The 21,562-nt window shown below is 43.9% G+C and overlaps 1 protein-coding gene and 1 long non-coding RNA gene across 2 annotated transcripts; both read left to right on the forward strand.

Moving 5' to 3' along the window:
* The first annotated feature begins 10,704 nt into the window (after positions 1–10,704).
* LOC123124643 (uncharacterized) lies at positions 10,705–13,379 on the forward strand. Its single transcript, XR_006461177.1, has 2 exons — positions 10,705–11,175; positions 12,885–13,379. It is a non-coding gene; the product is annotated as an uncharacterized lncRNA (long non-coding RNA).
* A 2,191-nt stretch (positions 13,380–15,570) lies between these two features.
* On the forward strand, positions 15,571–18,787 carry LOC123120768 (probable plastid-lipid-associated protein 2, chloroplastic). Its single transcript, XM_044540759.1, has 3 exons — positions 15,571–16,082; positions 17,211–17,409; positions 18,233–18,787. The coding sequence occupies exons 1-3, from the start codon at positions 15,655–15,657 to the stop codon at positions 18,542–18,544; spliced, it is 939 nt and encodes a 312-aa protein (XP_044396694.1). The 5' UTR covers positions 15,571–15,654; the 3' UTR covers positions 18,545–18,787.
* Positions 18,788–21,562: the final 2,775 nt, after the last annotated feature.

Here is a 21,562-nt window from a genome sequence, read left to right on the forward strand (position 1 = left end):
TTTCTGCGAAACACTGAAATAGGCAAAAAAAACAGCAATTTGCGCTGGGCCTTCGGTTAATAGGTTAGTCCCAAAAATAATGTAAAAGTGCATAATAAAGCCCATTAAACATCCAAAACAGATAATATAATAGAATGGAACAATCAAAAATTATAGATACGCTGGAGACGTATCACCTCTTATCTTGATTGCGAATAGCAGGTAAGGAAGCCGTCGAGGCATGTGGGTGTCTAGGTGGTGCACCCTCAAACTAAGAACCATATGGCTGTTGTGCTCGCTGCCATGAGCGTGTGGTGGTGCGGCCTTGGAAAACACGAGTACGACCATTACGCATATTCTTCTTCTCAACTCTTATAGCTTGATGTACCACATCTTGCAATGTATCATAAGGAAACATCTCCACAAAATCTGATATTTCATCATTCAGCCCATGTAAAAATCTCGCCATCTTCGCCTCATCACTTTCACGGGTTCTTGTCTGAATTAGCAGCACCTCCATCTCTTTATAGTACTCCTCAACAGCGCAGGAACCTTGAGTGAGCCCCTGCAACCGCTTGTACAATTGCCTCTCATAGTATGATGGAACAAAACAGCGCCTCATGACTTCCTTCATCAAAGTCCAGCTGCGGATATGATTATTGCCTGACATCAACCAATCGTCTTGCAGCTGATTCCACCATGTAAGAGCATAACCAGAGAACTCCATAACAGCAAGATCAACTCTCTTGGCTTCAGAAAAACAACGGATGCGAAAGATCTGATCACACTTCTGTTCCCACTCAATATATGTAGCTTCACTCTCGCTTGGTTGTCACGGTCATCCTGATCACGATAGTCGTAATGATGATCATTGCGACCAAAAACAGCACCACAACGAGCCGAGGAGTAGGGTTCATAGTCCCCCATGCCTTCATCTTCGTCACCATGCTCGGAGAGATCTTCAAGGAAGATGGAATCACCATCATGTGCCGCTCGTCGCCGGTGATCAGCAGCAAACCCGTGGGGGTCATGGCCTCGCCCGCGAGCATCTCCTCCATCCAGCCCACCCTTACGGGGGACAGCAAAGTCATCACGCCTCCGTTCAGCAGCAACAGCAGGGGCGCCGTGAGCAGCAGCTCCTGCCGCTCTTCCACGACCAACATGGCGATCGTCGTTTCCTTGACGTTGTCGGTTGTCGGCAGCCTGCGAGGCAGCGGGGCTATGTTGATGTTGATCCCCATTACCCACGATAGGAAGACGACCACCGAACATCCTTCGCATAGCTACAACTATACTCTCCTCAATCATATCACCAAGTACTACGCGAGTTTTTGGGAGATCATCTTCCACATGTTGATGTCCATGTACACTCGAGTTGGATCCTGTCATGTTAACTCTTGGAAACAAGTGGAAAAAGAAAAATATATGTGGAAAACACTCAGCTCACCTTCTTGCTTACCCAAATTCTAATGATTCCTTGGTGGCTGTGCAGAAGTAGCAAATCAGGAGTGGACGAGCGAATGAAAGGAAAGAAGCTGACGGTTTCTAGGTGGATCTGGGTGGGGTAAAAAGGGAGGGCTAGTGCTGAGATCCAATCGATGCAAACCAAATGAACAAGAAAAAAATTGTAGATCCTTGCACCACGTTTGAGCTGCAACACTTGCCACTTCAACTTCTGAAATTTCTCACCAAACTGAATATGATTGCACACTTGCTCAACACTTTCTCTTCTCTTTTTTCCACTCTTTTTTGTGCTCTTTTTTCACTCTTTTTTTGCTCTCTTTTTTGCAGCACAAAATATCCAACAACAAGACTCAAAGAAAAACAGCAGCAACTTTGGATAGAACTTGGTGCAAACACAAAGAGGAAAGCAAACAACTAGATCTCAGCAAACAAAGGCTTGGATTTTTTTGTGGCTTTTTGGTTTTGGACTCTAGGATGGGGAAAACCAAACTAAAAAGGATAGATCTAGTAACAAAGATACAGATCCTACCGTGTAAACCTTGCTTTGATACCAGATGATGTGACACCGTCTTCGGAGAAGAGGGTTTTCAAGGGGAGGTCCGATCTTCATGGCGTATGATTGATAAATGGATGGGGATAACTAGCTGCAAGCAGCTGGGAAATGGAAAATAAGAGATTATGACCCGACAAGGAGGAGGCTCACCAAAGCTTGCAATCCGAACATTCGCCGATCCACAACCCGCAATACTACGCCACACAACCATGCTCAAGTCGTGGAGCATGGGATAGGTGCAATCCGCAAGGGAAACCACGAACTCTAATCCACACAACACGATCTAGTCGTGGAGCATGAATTAGGATAAATTTCTCAAGGAATCACGAGAATAAGGATAACAAGAGCTCTCCAATCTCAGGAGGAGTCTATGTCTTTGGTCTTTGATAGAAATGGAAAAAGTCCCCAACGAAGGGAAGAGCTAGCCTATTTATAATCGGGACAACCCCCTGGATAGGTGTGAAAGAGAACTAGCTTCTGGAACCAGCTTAGGTGTGAAAGGGAACCAACTTTGTTTGACTAAATGGCTTCAAGACTTAATGAGGTAGCTTCTGGAATACTCTCGTTGGAGGTGGTTGGCAGTTCCCGACCAAACATTGTTCACTAGAGTCGAACAATGTTTCCTGTAGCAGCAAACTCGAGTTCTGGGAACCTTTTGCAAGTTGGAATATGCAAACTCGTACAAAACATTGTTTCGTCAGAATCGGAACAATGTTTCTTCAGCAGACAACTCATTCTTCATGAATTCCTAACTTTGTTCCTTCGCCATAAAACATTGTTTTGCACGGACTGAAATGTGTTTGGCCTTCTTCGATATCGCACCTGAGTTCAACCAACAACAAAGGAGGTGAAGGCACAACCATGTTTTCAAGGTCAAATGATATACTTAAGTTAGCGTTCACCTGATCATGTATTTGCATTGTGCGGCTTCTTGTGATTGGACCGTTGATGGTTGGTGGTGTGTTGCCCATGGTTGGGATGTCCTCATCAGATCATGACGGTGCTTTGGAGATGGAGGTCAAAGGCACAAGATGATGATGGCCATATCATGTCACATATTTTGATTGCATGTGATGTTTATCCTTTATGCATCTTATTCTGCTTAGTACGGCATTAGCATTATAATATGACCCCTCACTAAATTTCAAGGTATAAGTGTTCTCCCTGAGTATGCACCGTTGCTACAGTTCGTTGTGCCGAGACACCACGTGATGATCGGGAGTGATAAGCTCTACGTTCACATACAACGGGTGCAAGCCAGTTTTGCACATGCAGAATACTCGGGTTAAACATGACGAGCCTAGCATATGCAGATATTGCCTCGGAACACTGAGACCGAAAGGTCGAACGTGAATCATATAGCAGATATGATCAACATAGAGATGTTCACCATTGAAAACTACTCCATCTCACGTGATGATCGGACATGGTTTAGTTGATTTGGATCACGTGATCACTTAGATGACTAGAGAGATGTTTGTCTAAGTGGGAGTTCTTAAGTAATATGATTAATTGAACTTATATTTATCATGAACTTAGTCCTAGTAGTTTTTTTTTCAAATTATGTTGTAGATCAATAGCTCACGTTGTTGCTTTCATATGTTTATTTTGATATGTTCCTAGAGAAAATTGTGTTGAAAGATGTTAGTAGCAATGATGCAGATTGGATCCGTGATCTGAGGTTTATCCTCATTGCTGGACAGAAGAATTGTGTCCTTAATGCACCGCTAGGTGACAGGCCTATTGCAGGAGCAGATGCAGACGTTATGAACGTTTGCCTAGCTTAATATGATGACTACTTGATAGTTTAGTGCACCATGCTTAACGGCTTAGAATCGGGACTTCAAAGACGTTTTGAACGTCATGGACCATATGAGATGTTCCAGGAATTGAAGTTAATATTTCAAGCAAATTCCCGAGTTGAGAGATATGAAGTCTCCAACAAGTTCTATAGCTAAAAGATGGAGGAGAATCGCTCAACTACTGAGCATGTGCTCAGATTGTCTGGGTACTTCAATCGCTTGAATCGAGTGGGAGTTAATCTTCCAGAAAAGATAGTGATTGACAGAATTCTCTAGTCACCATCACTAAGTTACTAGAACTTCATGATGAACTATAGTATGCAAGGGATGACGAAAACAATTCTCAAGCTCTTCGTGATGTTGAAATCGACGAAGGTAGAAATCAAGAAAGAGCATCAAGTGTTAATGATTTACAAGACCACTAGTTTCAAGAAAAGGGCAAAGGGAAAGAAAGGGAAACTTCAAGTACAATGGAAAACAAGTTGTCACTCCCGTGAAGAAGACCAAAGCTGGACCAAAGCCTGAAACTGAGTGCTTACACTGCAAAGGAAATGGTCACTGGAAGCGGAAATGCCCTGAATATTTGGTGGATAAGAAGGATGGCAAAGTGAAAGGTATATTTGATATACATGTTATTGATGTGTACCTTACTAATGCTCGTAGTAGCGCCTGGGTATTTGATACTTGTTCTGTTGCTCATATTTGCAACTCGAAACAGGGGCTACAGATTAAACGAAGATTGGCTAAGGACGAGGTGACGATGTGCGTGGGAAATGGTTCCAAAGTCTATGTGATCGCCGTCGGCACGCTACCTCTACATCTACCTTTGGGATTAGTTTTAGACCTGAATAATTGTTATTTGGCGCCAGTGTTGAGCATGAACATTATATCTGGATCTTGTTTGATGCGAGACGGTTATTCATTTAAATCAGAGAATAATGGTTGTTCTATTTATATGAGTAATATCTTTTATGGTCATGCACCCTTGATGAGTGGTCTATTTTTGTTGAATGTCGATTGTAGTGATACACATATTCATAATATTGAAGCCAAAAGATGCAAAGTTAATAATGATAGTGCAACTTATTCGTTGCACTGCCGTTTAGGTCATATTGGTGTAAAGCGCATGAAGAAACTCCATGCTGATGGGCTTTTGGAATCACTTGATTATTGCGAACCATGCCTCATGGGCAAGATGACTAAGACTCCATTCTCCAGAACAATGGAGCGAGCAACTGACTTATTGGAAATAATACATACTGATGTATGCGGCCCGATGAGTGTTGAGGCTCACGGCGGGTATCGTTATTTTCTGACGTTCACAAATGATTTGAGCAGATATGGGTATATCTACTTAATGAAACATAAGTCTGAAACATTTAAAAAGTTCAAAGAATTTCAGAGTGAAGTGCAAAATCATCGTAACAAGAAAATAAAGTTTCTACGATCTGATCGTGGAGGTGAATATTTGAGTTATGAGTTTGGTCTTGATTTGAAACAATGTGGAATAGTTTCGCAACTCACGCCACCTGGAACACCATAGCGTAATGGTGTGTCCGAACGTCGTAACCGTACTTTATTAGATATGGTACGATCTATGATGTCTCTTACCTATTTACCGCTATCGTTTTGGGGTTCTGCTTTAGAGACGGCTGCATTCACGTTAAATAGGGCACCATCTAAATCCGTTGAGACGACACCATATGAACTGTGGTTTGGCAAGAAACCTAAGCTGTCGTTTCTTAAAGTTTGGGGGTGCGATGCTTATGTGAAAAAGCTTCAACCTGATAAGCTCGAACCCAAATCGGAGAAGTGCGTCTTCATACGATACCCAAAGAAACTGTTGGGTACACCTTCTATCACAGATCCGAAGACAAGATATTTGTTGCTAAGAATGGATCCTTTCTAGAGAAGGAGTTTCTCTCGAAAGAAGTGAGTGGGAGGAAAGTAGAACTTGATGAGGTAATTATACCTTCTCTCGAATTGGAAAGTAGTTCATCATAGAAATCAATTCCCGTGATGCCTACACCAATTAGTGAGGAAGCTAATGATGGTCATCACGAAACTTCAGATCAAGTTACTACCGAACCTCGTAGGTCAACCAGAGTACGTTCAGCACCAGAGTGGTACGGTAATCCTGTTCTGGAAGTCATGTTACTAGACCATGATGAACCTACGAACTATGAGGAAGCGATGATGAGCCCAAATTCCGCGAAATGGCTTGAGGCCATGAAATCTGAGATGGGATCCATGTATGAGAACAAAGTATGGACTTTGGTTAACTTGCCCGACGATCGGCAAGCCATAGAGAATAAATGGATCTTCAAGAAGAAGACTGACGCTGATGGTAATGTTACCGTCTACAAAGCTCGACTTGTTGCGAAAGGTTTTCGACAAGTTCAAGGAGTTGACTACGATGAGACCTTCTCACCCGTAGCGATGCTTAAGTCTATCCGAATCATGTTAGCAATTGCGGCATTTTATGATTATGAAATCTGGCAAATGGACGTCAAAACTGCATTCCTTAATGGATTTCTTAAAGAAGAGTTGTATATGATGCGACCAGAAGGTTTTGTCGATCCTAAAGGTGCTAACAAAGTGTGTAAGCTCTAGCGATCCATTTATGGACTGGTGCAAGCATCTCGGAGTTGGAATATACGCTTTGATGAAGTGATCAAAGCATATGATTTTATACAGACTTTTTGGAGAAGCCTGTATTTACAAGAAAGTGAGTGGGAGCTCTGTATCATTTCTAATATTATATGTGGATGACATATTGTTGATTGGAAATGATATAGAATTTCTGGATAGCATAAAAGGATACTTGAATAAGAGTTTTTCAATGAAATACCTCGGTGAAGCTACTTATATATTGGGCATCAAGATCTATAGAGATAGATAAAGACGCTTAATTGGACTTTCACAAAGCACATACCTTGATAAAGTTTTGAATAAGTTCAAAATGGACCAGTCAAAGAAAGGGTTCTTGCCTGTGTTACAAGGTGTGAAGTTGAGTCAGACTCAATGCCCGACCACTACAGAAGATAGAGAGAAAATGAAAGTCATTCCCTATGCCTCAGCCATAGGTTCTATCATGTATGCAATGTTGTGTACCAGATGTGATGTGTGCCTTGCTATAAGTTTAGCAGGGAGGTACCAAAGTAATCCAGGAGTGGATCACTGGACAGCGGTCAAGAACATCCTGAAGTACCTGAAAAGGACTAAGGATATGTTTCTCGTTTATGGAGGTGACAAAGAGCTCGTCGTAAATGGTTACGTTGATGCTAGCTTTGACACTGATCCGGATGACTCTAAGTCACAAACCGGATACGTATTTATATTGAATGGTGGAGCTGTCAGTTGGTGCAGTTCCAAGCAAAGCGTCGTGGCGGGATCTACGTGTAAAGTGGAGTATATAGCTGCTTCGGAAGCAACAAATGAATTAGTTTGGGTGAAGGAGTTCATATCCGATCTAGGTGTAATACCTAGTGCATCGGGTCCAATGAAAATCTTTTGTGACAATACTGGAGCAATTGCCTTGGCGAAGGAATCCAGATTTCACAAGAGAACCAAACACATCAAGAGACGCTTCAACTCCATCCGTGATCAAGTCAAGGAGGGAGACATAGAGATTTGCAAAATACATACGGATCTGAATGTGGTAGACCCGTTGACTAAGCCTCTTCCACGAGCAAAACATGATCAACACCAAGACTCCATGGGCGTTAGAATCATTACATTGTAATCTAGATTATTGACTCTAGTGCAAGTGGGAGACTGAAGGAAATATGCCATAGAGGCAATAATAAAATTGTTACTTATATTTCCTTATAGCATGATAAATGTTTATTATTCATACTAGAATTTTATTAACCGGAAACTTGATACATGTGCGGATACATAGACAAAACACAGTGTCCCTAGTAAGCCTCTTCTAGACTAGCTCGTTAATCAAAGATGGTTAAGTTTCCCAACCATAGACATGTGTTGTCATTTGATGAACGGGATCACATCATTAGGAGAATGATGCGATGGACAAGACCTTAGCTTAGCATATTGATCGTTAAGTTTTATTGTTATTGCTTTCTTCATGACTTATACATATTCCTTTGACTATGAGATTATGCAACTCCCGAATACCGGAGGAATACCTTGTGTGCTATCAAACGTCACAACGTAACTGGGTGATTATAAAGATGCTCTAGAGGTATCTCCGAAGGTGTTTGTTGGGTTGGCATATATCGAGATTAGAATTTGTCACTCCGAGTATCAGAGAGGTATCTCTGGGCTCTCTCGGTAATGCACATCATGATAAGCTTGGCAAGCAATTTGACTAATGAGTTAGTTGCGGGATGATGCATTACGGAATGAGTAAAGAGACTTTCCATTAACGAGATTGAACTAGGTATGAAGACACCGATGATCGAATCTCGGGCAAGTAACATACCGACGACAAAGGGAATTACGTATGTTGTCATTACAGTTTGACCGATAAAGATCTTCGTAGAATATGTAGGAACCAATATGAGCATCCAGGTTCCGCTGTTGGTTATTGACCGGAGATGTGTCTCGGTCATGTCTACATAGTTCTTGAACCCGTAGGGTCCGCACGCTTAATGTTCGATGACGATTTGTATTATGAGTTATGTGATTTGGTGACCGAATGTTGTTCGGAGTCCCGGATGAGATCACGTACATGATGAGGAGTCTCGAAATGGTTGAGAGGTAAAGATTGATATATTGGATGATAGTATTCGGACATCGGAAGTGTTTCGGAATGTATCGGGTACATATCGAAGTACCGGGGGGGTTACCGAAACCCCCCGGGGGAAGATATGGGCCATATGAGCCATAGGAGGGAGGCAAGCGAGCCCACATGGGGTGCCCCCCTCCCCAAGGGAGGAGTCCCAATTGGACAAGGGGAGGGGGCGGCACCCCCCTTTCCTTCTCCTCCTCTCTCTCCTCCCTCCTTTCCCCCTCCGATAAAAGGAAGGGGGGCCGAATCCTACTAGGAGCCCAAGTGGGACTACTCCCACTTGAGGCGCGCATAGGGCCGGTCTCCTCCCCTCTCCCTCCTTTATATACGGGGTTGGGGGCGCCTCTAACACACATCAATTGTTCCAAGCCGTGTGCGACGCCCCCCTCCACAGTTTACGCCTCCGGTCATATTCACATAGTGCTTACGCGAAGCCCTGCACGGATCAATTCACCATCACCGTCACCATGCCGTCGTGTTGACGGAACTCTCCCTCGACACTTTGCTGGATCAAGAGTTTGAGGGACGTCATCGAGCTGAACGTGTGCAGAACTCGGAGGTGCCGTATGTTCGGTGCTTGATCGGTTGAATTGAGAAGACATTCGATTACATCAACTGCGTTAAGCTAACGCTTCCGCTTTCGGTCTACAAGGGTACGTGGATACACTCTCCCACTCTCGTTGCTATGCATCTCCTAGACAGATCTTGCGTGAGCGTAGGGATTTTTTTTGAAATTGCATGCTACGTTCCCCAACAGTGGGAGGTGATGACATGTTGTGTGATCATACACAACATGATAGTGGTGGATGAGGGTGAAGATGTTGCCGCAAGTCTAGAATTTGAAAACATGGGTGATTCCAACTTTCAGATCATAATTCTTCCACTTTTAACGAGTTTGTTCAAATGCATCAACAAATTCAACATCAAGCAACTCATTAGCAGCTCAATAAAGATTTTATTGAGTATCTATGAGTGGTTAAAGGGGACAACTAGAACATATGTGCTAGTTGAATTCAAGTTTGAACTATTTTAAAAAAACTTAGTTGGACTATAATATTTAAATTATAACTATTGTCGCATTTGAATATTTTCAATCATCTACGATTTGACATGTTGTTATTTTGAGCTCGTGGATTAAAAAAACAAAAGAGGCGGAACTTTTAGGGGATGCTTGGGCCGAGTTCGCCAGGTCTAATTGGGTGGCAATTTTCTTTCCTGGCAGTGGCCGGGAAGGCCGCCCAGACGTTTGGACGGATATGGGGGGCTACAGTTGGATGCTCTTACCCTCCCTAATTTGATCCTACGATGTGATGATCAGGCCACCCTTAGACGTGAACTCCTCCACCAGATCTGTGCACTATCACCTGGCTGCCAATAAAAGTTTTGGGGTAGCGTGTACTCATTGTCCATGAAGACAAGATGATACCCTGCGTGTTGTTGTGCAGATATTTTGTAAATAATTTAGTAATATTTGATTGTATGAATACGAATATTTGGAGTATAATACAAGAAGTAGAACTAAAAATACATGTAATTTGCTATGTTTAACTATTGTATAGTTGTTTATATTTGTAAATACCAATAGGAATAATAAAATAAAAATTCCAATGCATGTTAAAGTGGGTGTTTTCCTATACATGGATGTATGTCGATACGAGTCATTTTTCATGCATGCTATATATGGAGCCTAGCTCAGATGGTTAGATTCTTTGTGGCGGAACTATCCATTAGGGTTCAAGTCTTAGACTTGGCACTGGTGCTTGCATTTTTTTTAATTTATTTCAGGCTTTCCGACAATATTCATTCAGTGGGAGTTTTTAACTATGAAGGCAATTGTGCTGCCTTCACCAATCTCAGAATGATATGTGCCGGCCCAGTCTTTCGAAGATACTCATAAGGGTCAGGTGTGCGTGCGTGCACACATTCATAGAGATAGGTGTGTGCGTATGTATGAGCGTCTGTATTTGTATTGTGTTAGAAAAAAAATAGCCGGGAGATTAGTTATGTACGTACACTGAAATATGCCGCAAAATAATTGGTGTCACATGGGATAGGACATGTCATGCATCCGTAATACTTATCCCCCAAAAATGAAATGTATTCCACGTTACCACCACCCCACGTTGTCATAATCGAGGTCGATCCTCCACCTCACAGATCGTTCCGACCTGCCGCAGCCGCTGCGGCCATTGATGCGCAAAATTATCTCTTCCTCCCAACTAAACAGGTCAATTATTTGCTTGTGGGTCGCCGGCCTGAGCTGGTATCATATGAGTTAGTTGTGTGAATCATTGTACGCCTCCATAAGCCATCTGTCCACGACAACTCTCCATGCCTACCTTCTCGTCACCTTCCTCAGATAGCAGCTGCAAGCAAACAATGCGAATATATACATGTACTTCGCGTATTCGTGTGGTGGTTTATCTGCGCCTACGCGCGAGGGAGAGTAGAAGCTCCGACCTTGCCAATGGCAATGCCGTGGGAGATGGTGGTGTGCATAGCGGGCAACGTGTGGGTGCTGCTCGCCGGCTGGATCTCCGTCTGCTTCCTGGCCGCGGACGAGGCCGCCCGCCTCCTCCGGTCGGCTACCGATTGATCATTGATGATCAGGATAACCAGAGGTACATTATTTGTTGCGTGCATAGATTGATCATTTCTTCTTCAAGCAATGTTTGTTGCCTCTTTTTATGCATTCCTAAAGCCATGCCCAAAGACTGCCCTCACTTTTAAGTGGATTCTCACCTGTTTGAACAAGTTTCTTCCATATCATAAAAGTGAGTTGGTGCCCGAAAATACGGAGGTTAATGAGTGTTTAGCTTTCTAGACACTTCCTCCCTAAGCTACACCCAAAAACGTCTTATATTTATCACGGAGGGAGTATTTATCAAGTAGGATGCAGAGTTTCTGAATCCGAGCTCAAATGAGCTCGGGTGAACAGTAAAAAAATGAAAAAAACTGATTTTTTTATGACAAACATTGACAAAAGTTTCAAGTGCTTGCAAAAAATCGTCATGGAATCACATTCCTAGAAGGCGCGGCAAAAAAACAAAATCGGTACTATGAAAATGCTAGTTTCAAAAGCATTTGGGAGCACTGAATTTTTTTGCCACGCCTTACTGGAATGTTCCAAGACGATTTTTTTCAAGCACTTGAAACTTTTGCCAATGCTTGTCACAAAAAAATCAGATTTTTTTAATGTTCACCGAGCTCATTTGAGCTTGGGAGCAGAAGGACACTTTCGTATCAAGTACTCATATCTAGGACTGCCGTTACACCATGATAAACTAAAAAGAGATCTTTGGCCAATGGTAGATAAGATGCTAGCTTGAACAACTAGGCGGGGAGGAAAACTCCATTCCTATGAAGGGAAGTTAATGTTGATAAGATCCTACTTGGCCGACATTCTCATTTACATGTTGTCCTTTTTAAAATTACCAAAATGGACCATTCAACTAGTTTATGCACACATGGCTAACTACGTGTGGAGTGATGCTGAAGAAACCACAAAATCCACTTGTCAAATTGGCCATATATGTGCATAAGAAAGAATACGAAGGTTTATGTGTACCAAACTTGCAAAACCTGAATTTTGCCCTATTGGATCTTAGGTTAAATGGTACATTGTTGGGGAGGGACCTCAATGGAAATTAGCTATTGAGGATAAATACAATACCAGAAACCCTAACATCTAGTGTTTTCCCTCCATTGGGAAGGTGCGGCATAATTGGCATCTAATGCAGTTAACATGGGGTTCAAATGACATGTAGGAAGATATATGGTTTGGCTACTCGACTTTAGCCACTCAATGTTGGTACATCTACTTCGTAGGGAATGAACAATCTAAAACTTTAGTTGAGTTGTGGGATGGTAGTGAATTGAATTGCGCTTTTAGGAGAACCTTCACGGGTAGTTGCTCCCAGTTGATAAGGATAGTTAAGTCTAAGAGGTGTTCCACCTTAAGGTGCCTCCGAAGATTTAGGTGTTTGTGTTTGTTTTAACTTTGGACATTATTATTAAGGTGTTTTTGTAGTAGTTGCCTCAAAACAAGCTTATGACTAGAAACAACTTAAGGATAATATGGATTGCTAACCCACTTGAATGCCTCACATTATACTGATATTGAGTATGTACATATGTTAGTGAATGCATTCTTGTCGGGGTTTCGGGGGATGAGGGTAAAGAAGTATTTTACATTAATGTTCATAATTTGGAGTCTGTACCAAATAGCGTCTCAACAGATAAGCATTGAATGTTTTAATCAATTTAAGTTAGTTTCTACAATAATTTTGTGTGGATTGTGCAATTCTAAGAATGACCTGGTCTCTAACAGGAAATGTTGGTTAAATACAAAGTATGTCTGGAGCATGGTGTTATTATGTCAGAGAAACTGTCAAGTATCTTCTCAACGAGTTGGAGGGAGGAAAATTGGTGGAGCAATTCATGGTGCTGCTACTCTATAACCTGGATATGATGCTGCCACTGGAACCAAACTCTAGAAGTGGAACAATGTGAACTATGTGCTTTCTTCGGAATCCAATGTTGGAGGTACACTTCATGGCGCGAGAATCACACTGTAGTATCTCGAGAAGCACCCCATAGATGATGATTCAATCCATGCCCTTATATGAGACAACCGGGGCTTTGGAACTTTGCCCCCACTAGTAGAGTAGACTTTTAGTTTGTACTTTGTGTTTTGTACCTCCTATACACAAATTGTTTTGACCGTTCTTTTAATTTTCCAATGGTACCTGTAAGGGATGTTCCTTTTGGGGGTATGATCGTGTGACCAATTGGTTTCCTTTCAATGAAATGGAGTCATGCACGACGGGGAGAACACAACACCAATGGCGAATGAAGAACGACTATAAGTAGCACACGTAAGTGGTGAGTGGATGCACTTGCGAGCCACTCATGTATATATTACCAGTGGTGGGAATATATTCCTACCCGGCACTAGTACCATTGCCCAAGTCAAAATAATTGTTGTCGTTCAGTGTTATAGCAGTGTTTTTTGCCATCACGATAACATTTTGTAGATGACATCTCATCACATTACATGACATAGATAAATTGATGTATCAACATTCAATAATGCATCCATATAACGAAATTGCAAGACATGCATAACATTACATTGATACTCATCATTACATGCATGTAATCCCACTTTTCATTTCAGAGATAAAACATTCTGAATTTTGAAATATGAAAGTTTCCTACTGACATCATCTATTATATCCTTATCTACATGCATGTATATATGATATTTTTCAGTAAGGAGATTGAAACCTCTGACCCCTGCATCATTGCGATGCACACAACCAATTTTCTTAAAGTTGATGCAATACAATGAGGCCAAACACATCAACAAATAGAGTACATAACTTAGATAACTACGACATGCCATTACAAGATATGAAATTAACACCTACGACTAAGTATGACTTATTACACAACAACGTCTTCAAGAAGCGATACACGCCCTTGTCCCGTCATCGCCACGTCCGGCCAAAGACGACCAAGACAAGGATCTTTCATCCTGATTGTTGAGACTAACTAGTGAACGCTAGCAAACAGCGGGTAGGCGTCACCTTCATCAAGGTAACGACACAAGTTCATCACTGTTGAGTCCAATCAATAAGGGGCACAACACGGGTTTTCACCCTAGAATTGAAGCAATGCTCGAGTCACCTTCTTTATGATCTCCCAATAGTCACGTCCACTAATACTCCACGACCGGAATGGCCCTAGCGGATGGGTGTGATGACTAGTAGAGCATTCACTATATCTAAATGAGTAATGTTCGTATGTTTTTTTTTGCGAATAGGACCCATAACTATGTTGAAATTATGCAGTGGTACAACACACCCCCATAAAAGTAGAGAATTACAAACAGAACCATGGGGAAGCAACCCAGCACGGGATGAGGGCGCGCCGCCGCCGATCTCTCTCTCCCGAAGCCACCGATACCTTGGTTATGCGCACGGATTATTGACAGCGGGAAGTCTCCATCATCGGCCGAGCAGGACCAACACGCAAGAGAGAAGCCACACCGACACTGCATCACCACTTGCGCTGGTTTCATGAACCACGAACGCGTCGAGGAGTCGTCACCAACGAGAGCCAACAAATTCAAGGTCTAGAAGATGCAAAGAAGCCCACCGACGCCGAACGCTAACACACCACTGCACTAGCTTCCGCTGACCTCATTGCCGCCTCCGAGGAAGACACCGAGATGAGGCTAAGATCGAGGAAGACTTATTCGTTGTGCTGCCGCCGCCACCATCAAAATGTCGACACCTGAAACACTATCCCTAGTATGTACAGACCGAGAGCACAAATCCAGAGCTCCCCAACTCTCCCACTTCTACATCAGCCGCCGGAGAGGGGAGGGGCCGACGGCCTGGCCGACGGCCAACCGAGGGAACTTCTCCGCCTCACTTTAGCCTCTTGCAGGAACGAACCGCTGCCGCGAAAGAAAAGCAACGCTAGTCTGCTACTACATTGCATTCTTTAAAAACATATTATAAATTGATTTTTTTATCGATATTACAAACTAAGTTGGGCATGACAGAGCCAAGCAACGTCAAAAGTAAGGAAAAACAATAAAAAGAAATAATTAGGGAAAAATAATAAATACCTTTTTTGGAAAAAATAATAAACACTTGGCCTAACAAAACAGTACACGCGAGGAAGAATGGGACAGGACACATGGACCGCCAGTCGTCGAGGTGCTCCGCAGGTCTGAAGCGGACGCCAAGCGTGCACGTCTCGCATGCTCGCATAGATCCAGAGCACTCTAGAAGCCCGCGAGCATCCAGTCAAACGCCATCCCATTTCATTTCGCAAATGTTCAGCTAAACCATTTTTTCAGGCCCACGTTTCTTCTCCCCGTCGGCACCCCGCGGCGCACTCTCAGGCGACCACGCGACCAACGCATCCCGCGCCAGCCCCACCGCACGCACCTCGACGGCTCGACACGTCTCTCCTCTCTACAAGTACTCGCGGCGCCAAAAATTAAAGTATTGCGCATCGCCGAGAGAGAAAAAAAAGGACGACCCTCGCAGAGGAAGAGGAGCACGAGACCCGAGCCTCGCGCCATGGCGGGAGTAGCCTCCCTCAACGCCGTGTCCCTGTCCGCGCCGTCGCCCCAGGCCCCGGGGGCCACCGCCGCCCGCGGCCGCCTCCTCGTCCCGGCGGCCCGGCGCTTCCCGTCGCTGCGGGCCGCGCGGCGCGTCGTCGCGGCGCGGGCGGCGCCCGTGGACGCCGACGACGAGTGGGGGAAGGAGCCGGCGGTGGGAGGGACGGCGGTGGCGGAGGCGCCCTCGGAGGCGGCCGCGGCCGCGAGCGAGGTGGCGGCGCTCAAGCTGAAGCTCAAGGCGGCGCTGTACGGGACGGAGCGCGGCCTGCGCGCCTCCAGCGAGACGCGGGCGGAGGTGGTCGAGCTCATCACGCAGCTCGAGGCGCGCAACCCCACGCCGGCGCCCACCGAGGCGCTCACCCTCCTCAACGGCAAGTGGATCCTCGCGTAAGCCTTCTGCCACCCCCCACTCACTCCGTTCCTTGCTTCGTTTATTAATCTACTCATTATGTGATTGTAATTTGCGTGGTGCGTAGTTCCATTCCTACTGGTTTACCTAGGGTCGCTGGAACTGATCCGATTGATTTAAACCACATGGATCAAAGCTGATAAGTTCATATATAGAAAAGGGGGAAATAATTTGGTGTGTTTTAGATTGTCTATGTCTGTCCTAAATGGAATTTTGGATACTAGTTTGCAAGTATATGGTCCACGCTATATTGCAATCGCAATTAGTTACAAATTTCTCTTGATTGCTTGAAAAAAATATAGTTATATGCAATTTCATGAATATTTTTGTTATTTTAGGGATGACATGTTAAGGATATGGCTGAGTTGGTTAGTTATCATGCTCAAATAACTGATGTGGCTGATTTCTATTTCCTTAGTATTGTGACAGAAAAGAAATATAACCTCTGTTGTTTTAGAAATTTAGAGTTATTCAAGACAGACATCGTAGTTCACATCAGTGATCTGTGGTGTGATATTTTTGGTAAAAAAAATATTCTAGAGAATAGGCAAATTGATGTGCAAGAATTTTCAAAAGCCAACAGGTCTAATTCGTTTGGTAAATATTATGTTTGCATGATGTGCTTGCCACATGCTCCTCTCTGCTTTCAGATTATGTTTGTTTAAGTTATGTTAAAACTGGATGTGTAGTTTTGGCATTTTTTCTTGCTTATTTGTTCGGTAGGAGAACTATAGCTATATCTAATATTTAACTCTAGCACTTAAGGTAAACCTTTTAAGTAATCAATTTGGAGTGCTAAACTTAGCCGTCTGAAATCCCTGGAACAGACTTTGCTATTAAACAGAATTATGTGTATAAGGGACTAATAAAACATAACATTCTGGTAGCTGTTGCTATCGTTTAGTTGATGATATGCCAATCGTTTCTTTGTCATTTAACGTGCTCTCAACATCATTAAAACCACTTCAGCACGTATCTGAATGGGATGCATTTTTTTAGTATAACCGGGCGGGATGCTGAAGTAGTCCATGGTAGTGAAACTCCTCTTATGTGGAATTACAGCATCTTCGTTTAATTGTGGAGATTGATTGACTAGGTGACTGCAGGTACACATCATTTTCGCAATTGTTCCCACTGTTGGGGTCTGGAAGGCTACAAGCTCTTGTCAAGGTGGATGAAATATCACAGACTATTGATTCCGAGAACTTTGCGGTGCAGAACTGCATCAAGTTTTCAGGACCTTTGGCGTCAACTTCAGTGTCCACCAATGCCAAATTTGAAATTAGAAGCCCCAAACGTGTACAGGTGTTATTCTCCTGTCCCAACTGAGTAGTCATTTGGTATATATCTTAAAGCATTTTATCATGTCTATCTTGGCATTTCCTGAATGGCAATGATATTTTAGTAAAATTGATAACATTGACAGAATGAGCATCGTTTTTCAAGGTTTAGGCTCTCAAGTACAGTAACCTTTTATTTACAAAAATGCGCAGTTTTCAGGCATTTCTGTAGGTACTACAGCATTATTGCATTTTCAGTTGCTACTCAGTCATTCTATCGACTAGTTCTGATGTACGCGTTACCAAAACATTATTCAATCTCAATGGTAAAAATAAGGGAGGAAACATAGAAATGGATTATTCATGGATTGTTTCTGAATCATGGGCAACGGAAGGGGAACAATTCATGGTGTTAAAGTAGCTGCTATAGCCAGGAAAGTCACGGTGATAAGTGATAACACATGTGTGGTTACTGGAGAAGCATGTTTGCGCTTTGCTTGCTAACTGATTACGTAGATTGCATTGCTCAGTCCCTAGGTGCCAGTAGGGCTTTTGGACACTGTTAGATTCATTGTTAGGTTGTGAAATCCAGTGCAACTAGAACCCACCAATCTGCATGAAACACTCTTTAACAATGATGAGATGAACACCCATGAATTTAAACAGGACAATAAAGCCCGGGCATATGCAATATGTTCGCTTAAAATGTCCGTCTGGTAAGTTAATATTTGAAGTGTTTGCAGACGCACCTCTTCCTCCACCCACCTACAGTATTTAATTATCACCACAAATATAGCCAGTTTTGCTAAGTGCTTCAGCATAGCTGACGTAGTTCTCATTGTGTTCAGATCAAATTCGAAGAAGGCATCATTGGCACTCCGCAGCTGACCGATTCCATCGTACTGCCAGAGAAGTTTGAATTATTTGGACAGAACATTGACCTGAGCCCGTTGAGCGGCATATTTACTTCGATCGAGAATGCAGCGTCCTCCGTCGCCAAGACCATCTCCGGTCAGCCCCCACTGAAGATACCTTTCAGGAGCGAGAGCGCTGGGTCCTGGCTGCTCACAACCTACCTTGATGCTGAGCTTAGAATCTCCAGAGGAGATGGCAGCAGCATCTTTGTGCTGTTCAAGGAAGGAAGCGCACTCTCGATATAGGCCAAGCGTATCTATTCTCTGAGTAGAATTTGACATGGAGAAAGGGAATCCAATAGACAGTAGTTGTGCCTATGTTCTTACTTCGTGAATTCATGTGTTTATAGTTCGTTCGTTGCAGTGTGTGGCTGTGATGTATATGTAGCTGAACTGCCATATGCCTTTTTTTTTTCAAAACGAACTGCCATATGCCCTCCTTTGTAAGCCTGTGCACGTACTATTTCAATAGACTGGAATACAAAGATACCTGAAGTTCTTGTACAAATGCTAGGGATGAAAAATGGCAAAAGCTTTTTTTTCTTGGTAGTTGCCTCAAACCGTCGGCCTGATTCTGCATTTGTGCATAGTGCGAAGCTCATTGCTATGTATTCGGACATTTTGTTTGCGTGACGGGTCGCAAGTCTCCCTTCGCTGTTAGTAGTACATAATTTATTTGTTCTTGTAAAAAAAACTTAACCATGGTTGCTGGTATTCGGCCCTGTTCTTTGCTCCTGCCGTGCTGCCCACCTGCAGACGCAATGGTGCCCTCCCCTCCGAACGTCCGTGACCTCAGTGGGCATCACTTATCGGAGCCTCGGATAGTGTGATCTCTGCGCCACCTTCACAAGAGCGACAAATTTGACCTGTGAACGAAATTAAATCACAGAATGAACTGCCCGTGAAACTATTTCACGCGGATGACCTTTTTGTGTGACGTCCGACACGAAGGCGCCATACTACATGTGCAACGCCTCACAGATAGGCACTACACGTCTGGCCAGCGTTGCACCCCACACTGCCTAAAAATTGCTAAGTCATTGTGCAGAGCCTAAGAGCTAGGCGCTGCACTATATAGTGTGGCGCCTAGCTCTCAGGCGCTGCACTAATGGTTGCACTACAAAATGAAGCAACCACTAGTGCAACGCCTAGAAGTTAGGCGCTACACTGTATAGTGTGGCGCCTAGCTCTCAGGCGCTGCACACTGACTTAGTAATTTTCGTATCACACGGGTGCGACGCTGGCCAGGCGTGTAGCGCCTATCTGGAGGCGTTGCACAGTGTAGTGTGTCGTCTTCGTGTCGGGCGTCACACAAAAAGGTCAGCCGCGTGAAATAGTTTCACGGGCAGTTCATTCTGTGATTTGATTTCGTCCATAGGTCAAATTTGTCAATTTTGCCACAAGAGCATCCTCAAAAATCAAAATAGCAAGCCCCTAGCAGCTGCAAAACCTCACCCAACAAGAGTGCTTTCACCTGCACGTTTCCCTCGGCAAATTTGACAATTTTGACCTCGGAACGAAATCAATTCACAGAATGAGCTGCCCGTGAAACTATTTCACTCCCCTGACCTTTTTGTGCAGCGCCCGCCACGCCGGCGCCACACCCAACGGTGCAGCGCCTAGCTCTGGGGCGTTGCACTCCAGTCCACCGTGGCAGCCCTGGGCCCCGGACCCAGCAGTGCAGCGCCTACGAGGTAGGCGCCACACATGTAATGTGCAGCGCCTAGCCCTTAGGCGTTGCACTGTGACTTAGATGCCAGCCGCCCGCCCCCCCTCCCCCCACCCCACCCATTCGTTCCAGGAGTTACAGAACAGCGCCTAGCGGCTTCCTCCTCTCCCCCTCTCAATCCCCTCTCCCAAATCCTTCAGATCCGACGATTTGGTCCGTGCATTTCTTCACCAATCCATCCTAGAAGGTACTCTCCTCCGATCCCCTTCTTTCTATCCATACAAAATATGGTATTTCAAAGATTTGGGGAATCCTTGTTTGATTTGATTAGATATGAATCTTGCATGTATTAGAAATTTGCATGTATTACAAGCCTTGTTTGTTTGATTTGTGGAACCCTAGTGTATTTTATTCTATTGAAAAGATATGTTTGGATATATAGATTGACATGTTATTTCTATGGAAAAGTTATTTGTATGAAGTAGGCCTAGTTTAGTTTTGGATACATATGCTTTGAATTATACTCGTATTGAGAAAAATGCTTTGGATACATATGCTTTGAATCTTGCATGTAGTAGGCCTACTTTAGTTTTTTTGAATTGAAAAGATAATCGTGTTGACAAGAATGCTTTGTTGAAATTGTTAGGATGGTTTGGCTTCTCGATGATCATTGGGACAAACAACACCGGTCGTACGCTATGTCGGTGCAGCAGCGGGTAATACTGAAAGTGGCCGGTGTTATGAATTTCGTATTTTTTTTCAAACACAAATGCCCCATATGTAATGTTATGATTTGTTTGTTTGTAGGAGCTTGCACCTCTGAAGCTTCGGTCTCACGGGATCAACCTTGGATGGATGCGCTATGATGAGCGGTACACACCGTATGTAAGGGAGGCAGGACTTCTCCCTTTCATTCAGTTGGTCCGCCGGTCGACGCCACCCAACAATGCTGCAGCACTCACCGCGCTTATTGATCATTGGAGGCCGGAGACACACACTTTCCATCTTCGGACCGGGGAGATGACCGTGACGCTGCAGGATATTGCTATGATCACCGGTCTTCCTATCGATGGCAATCCTTTATGTATGAACACCGATTCTGATGGGTGGCGCGCGCAGATGCATGCCCTTATCGGTATGGTTCCTCCGGAGCCTCGGGAACCAGAAGCAGAAGATAAGAAGAAGGAAAGAGTCGCAGCGGGCGCTACTTTCACGTGGATATCATCAAACTTCTGTCATTGCCCTGAGGATGCTAATGAGGACATGGTGAAGACATATGCTCATGTCTACATGTGGTACGTGATATCCAGGACAATGTTTGCTGATGGCACAGGCAAGAATGCTCCATGGATGTGGCTGAAGGCGTTGACCGTCTTTGATAGCAAATGGAGTTGGGGTTCGGCGACACTGGCTTACTTGTATCGACAGGTATGAAGTTGTTTCCTTTTCACTTCATTGATACATTATCAATGCGCTCTTGCGGCAAATTTGACCATGTTCTCTTTTATGTGCAGTTGGACGAAGCCTGTTGTAGGCACACTGGAGGTATTGGTGGTTGTCTGCTCGCACTTTCCATATGGAGTTGGGAGCATTTG

Source organism: Triticum aestivum, chromosome 5D (genome assembly GCF_018294505.1).
Source record: "Triticum aestivum cultivar Chinese Spring chromosome 5D, IWGSC CS RefSeq v2.1, whole genome shotgun sequence".
Lineage (NCBI taxonomy): Eukaryota > Viridiplantae > Streptophyta > Magnoliopsida > Poales > Poaceae > Triticum > Triticum aestivum.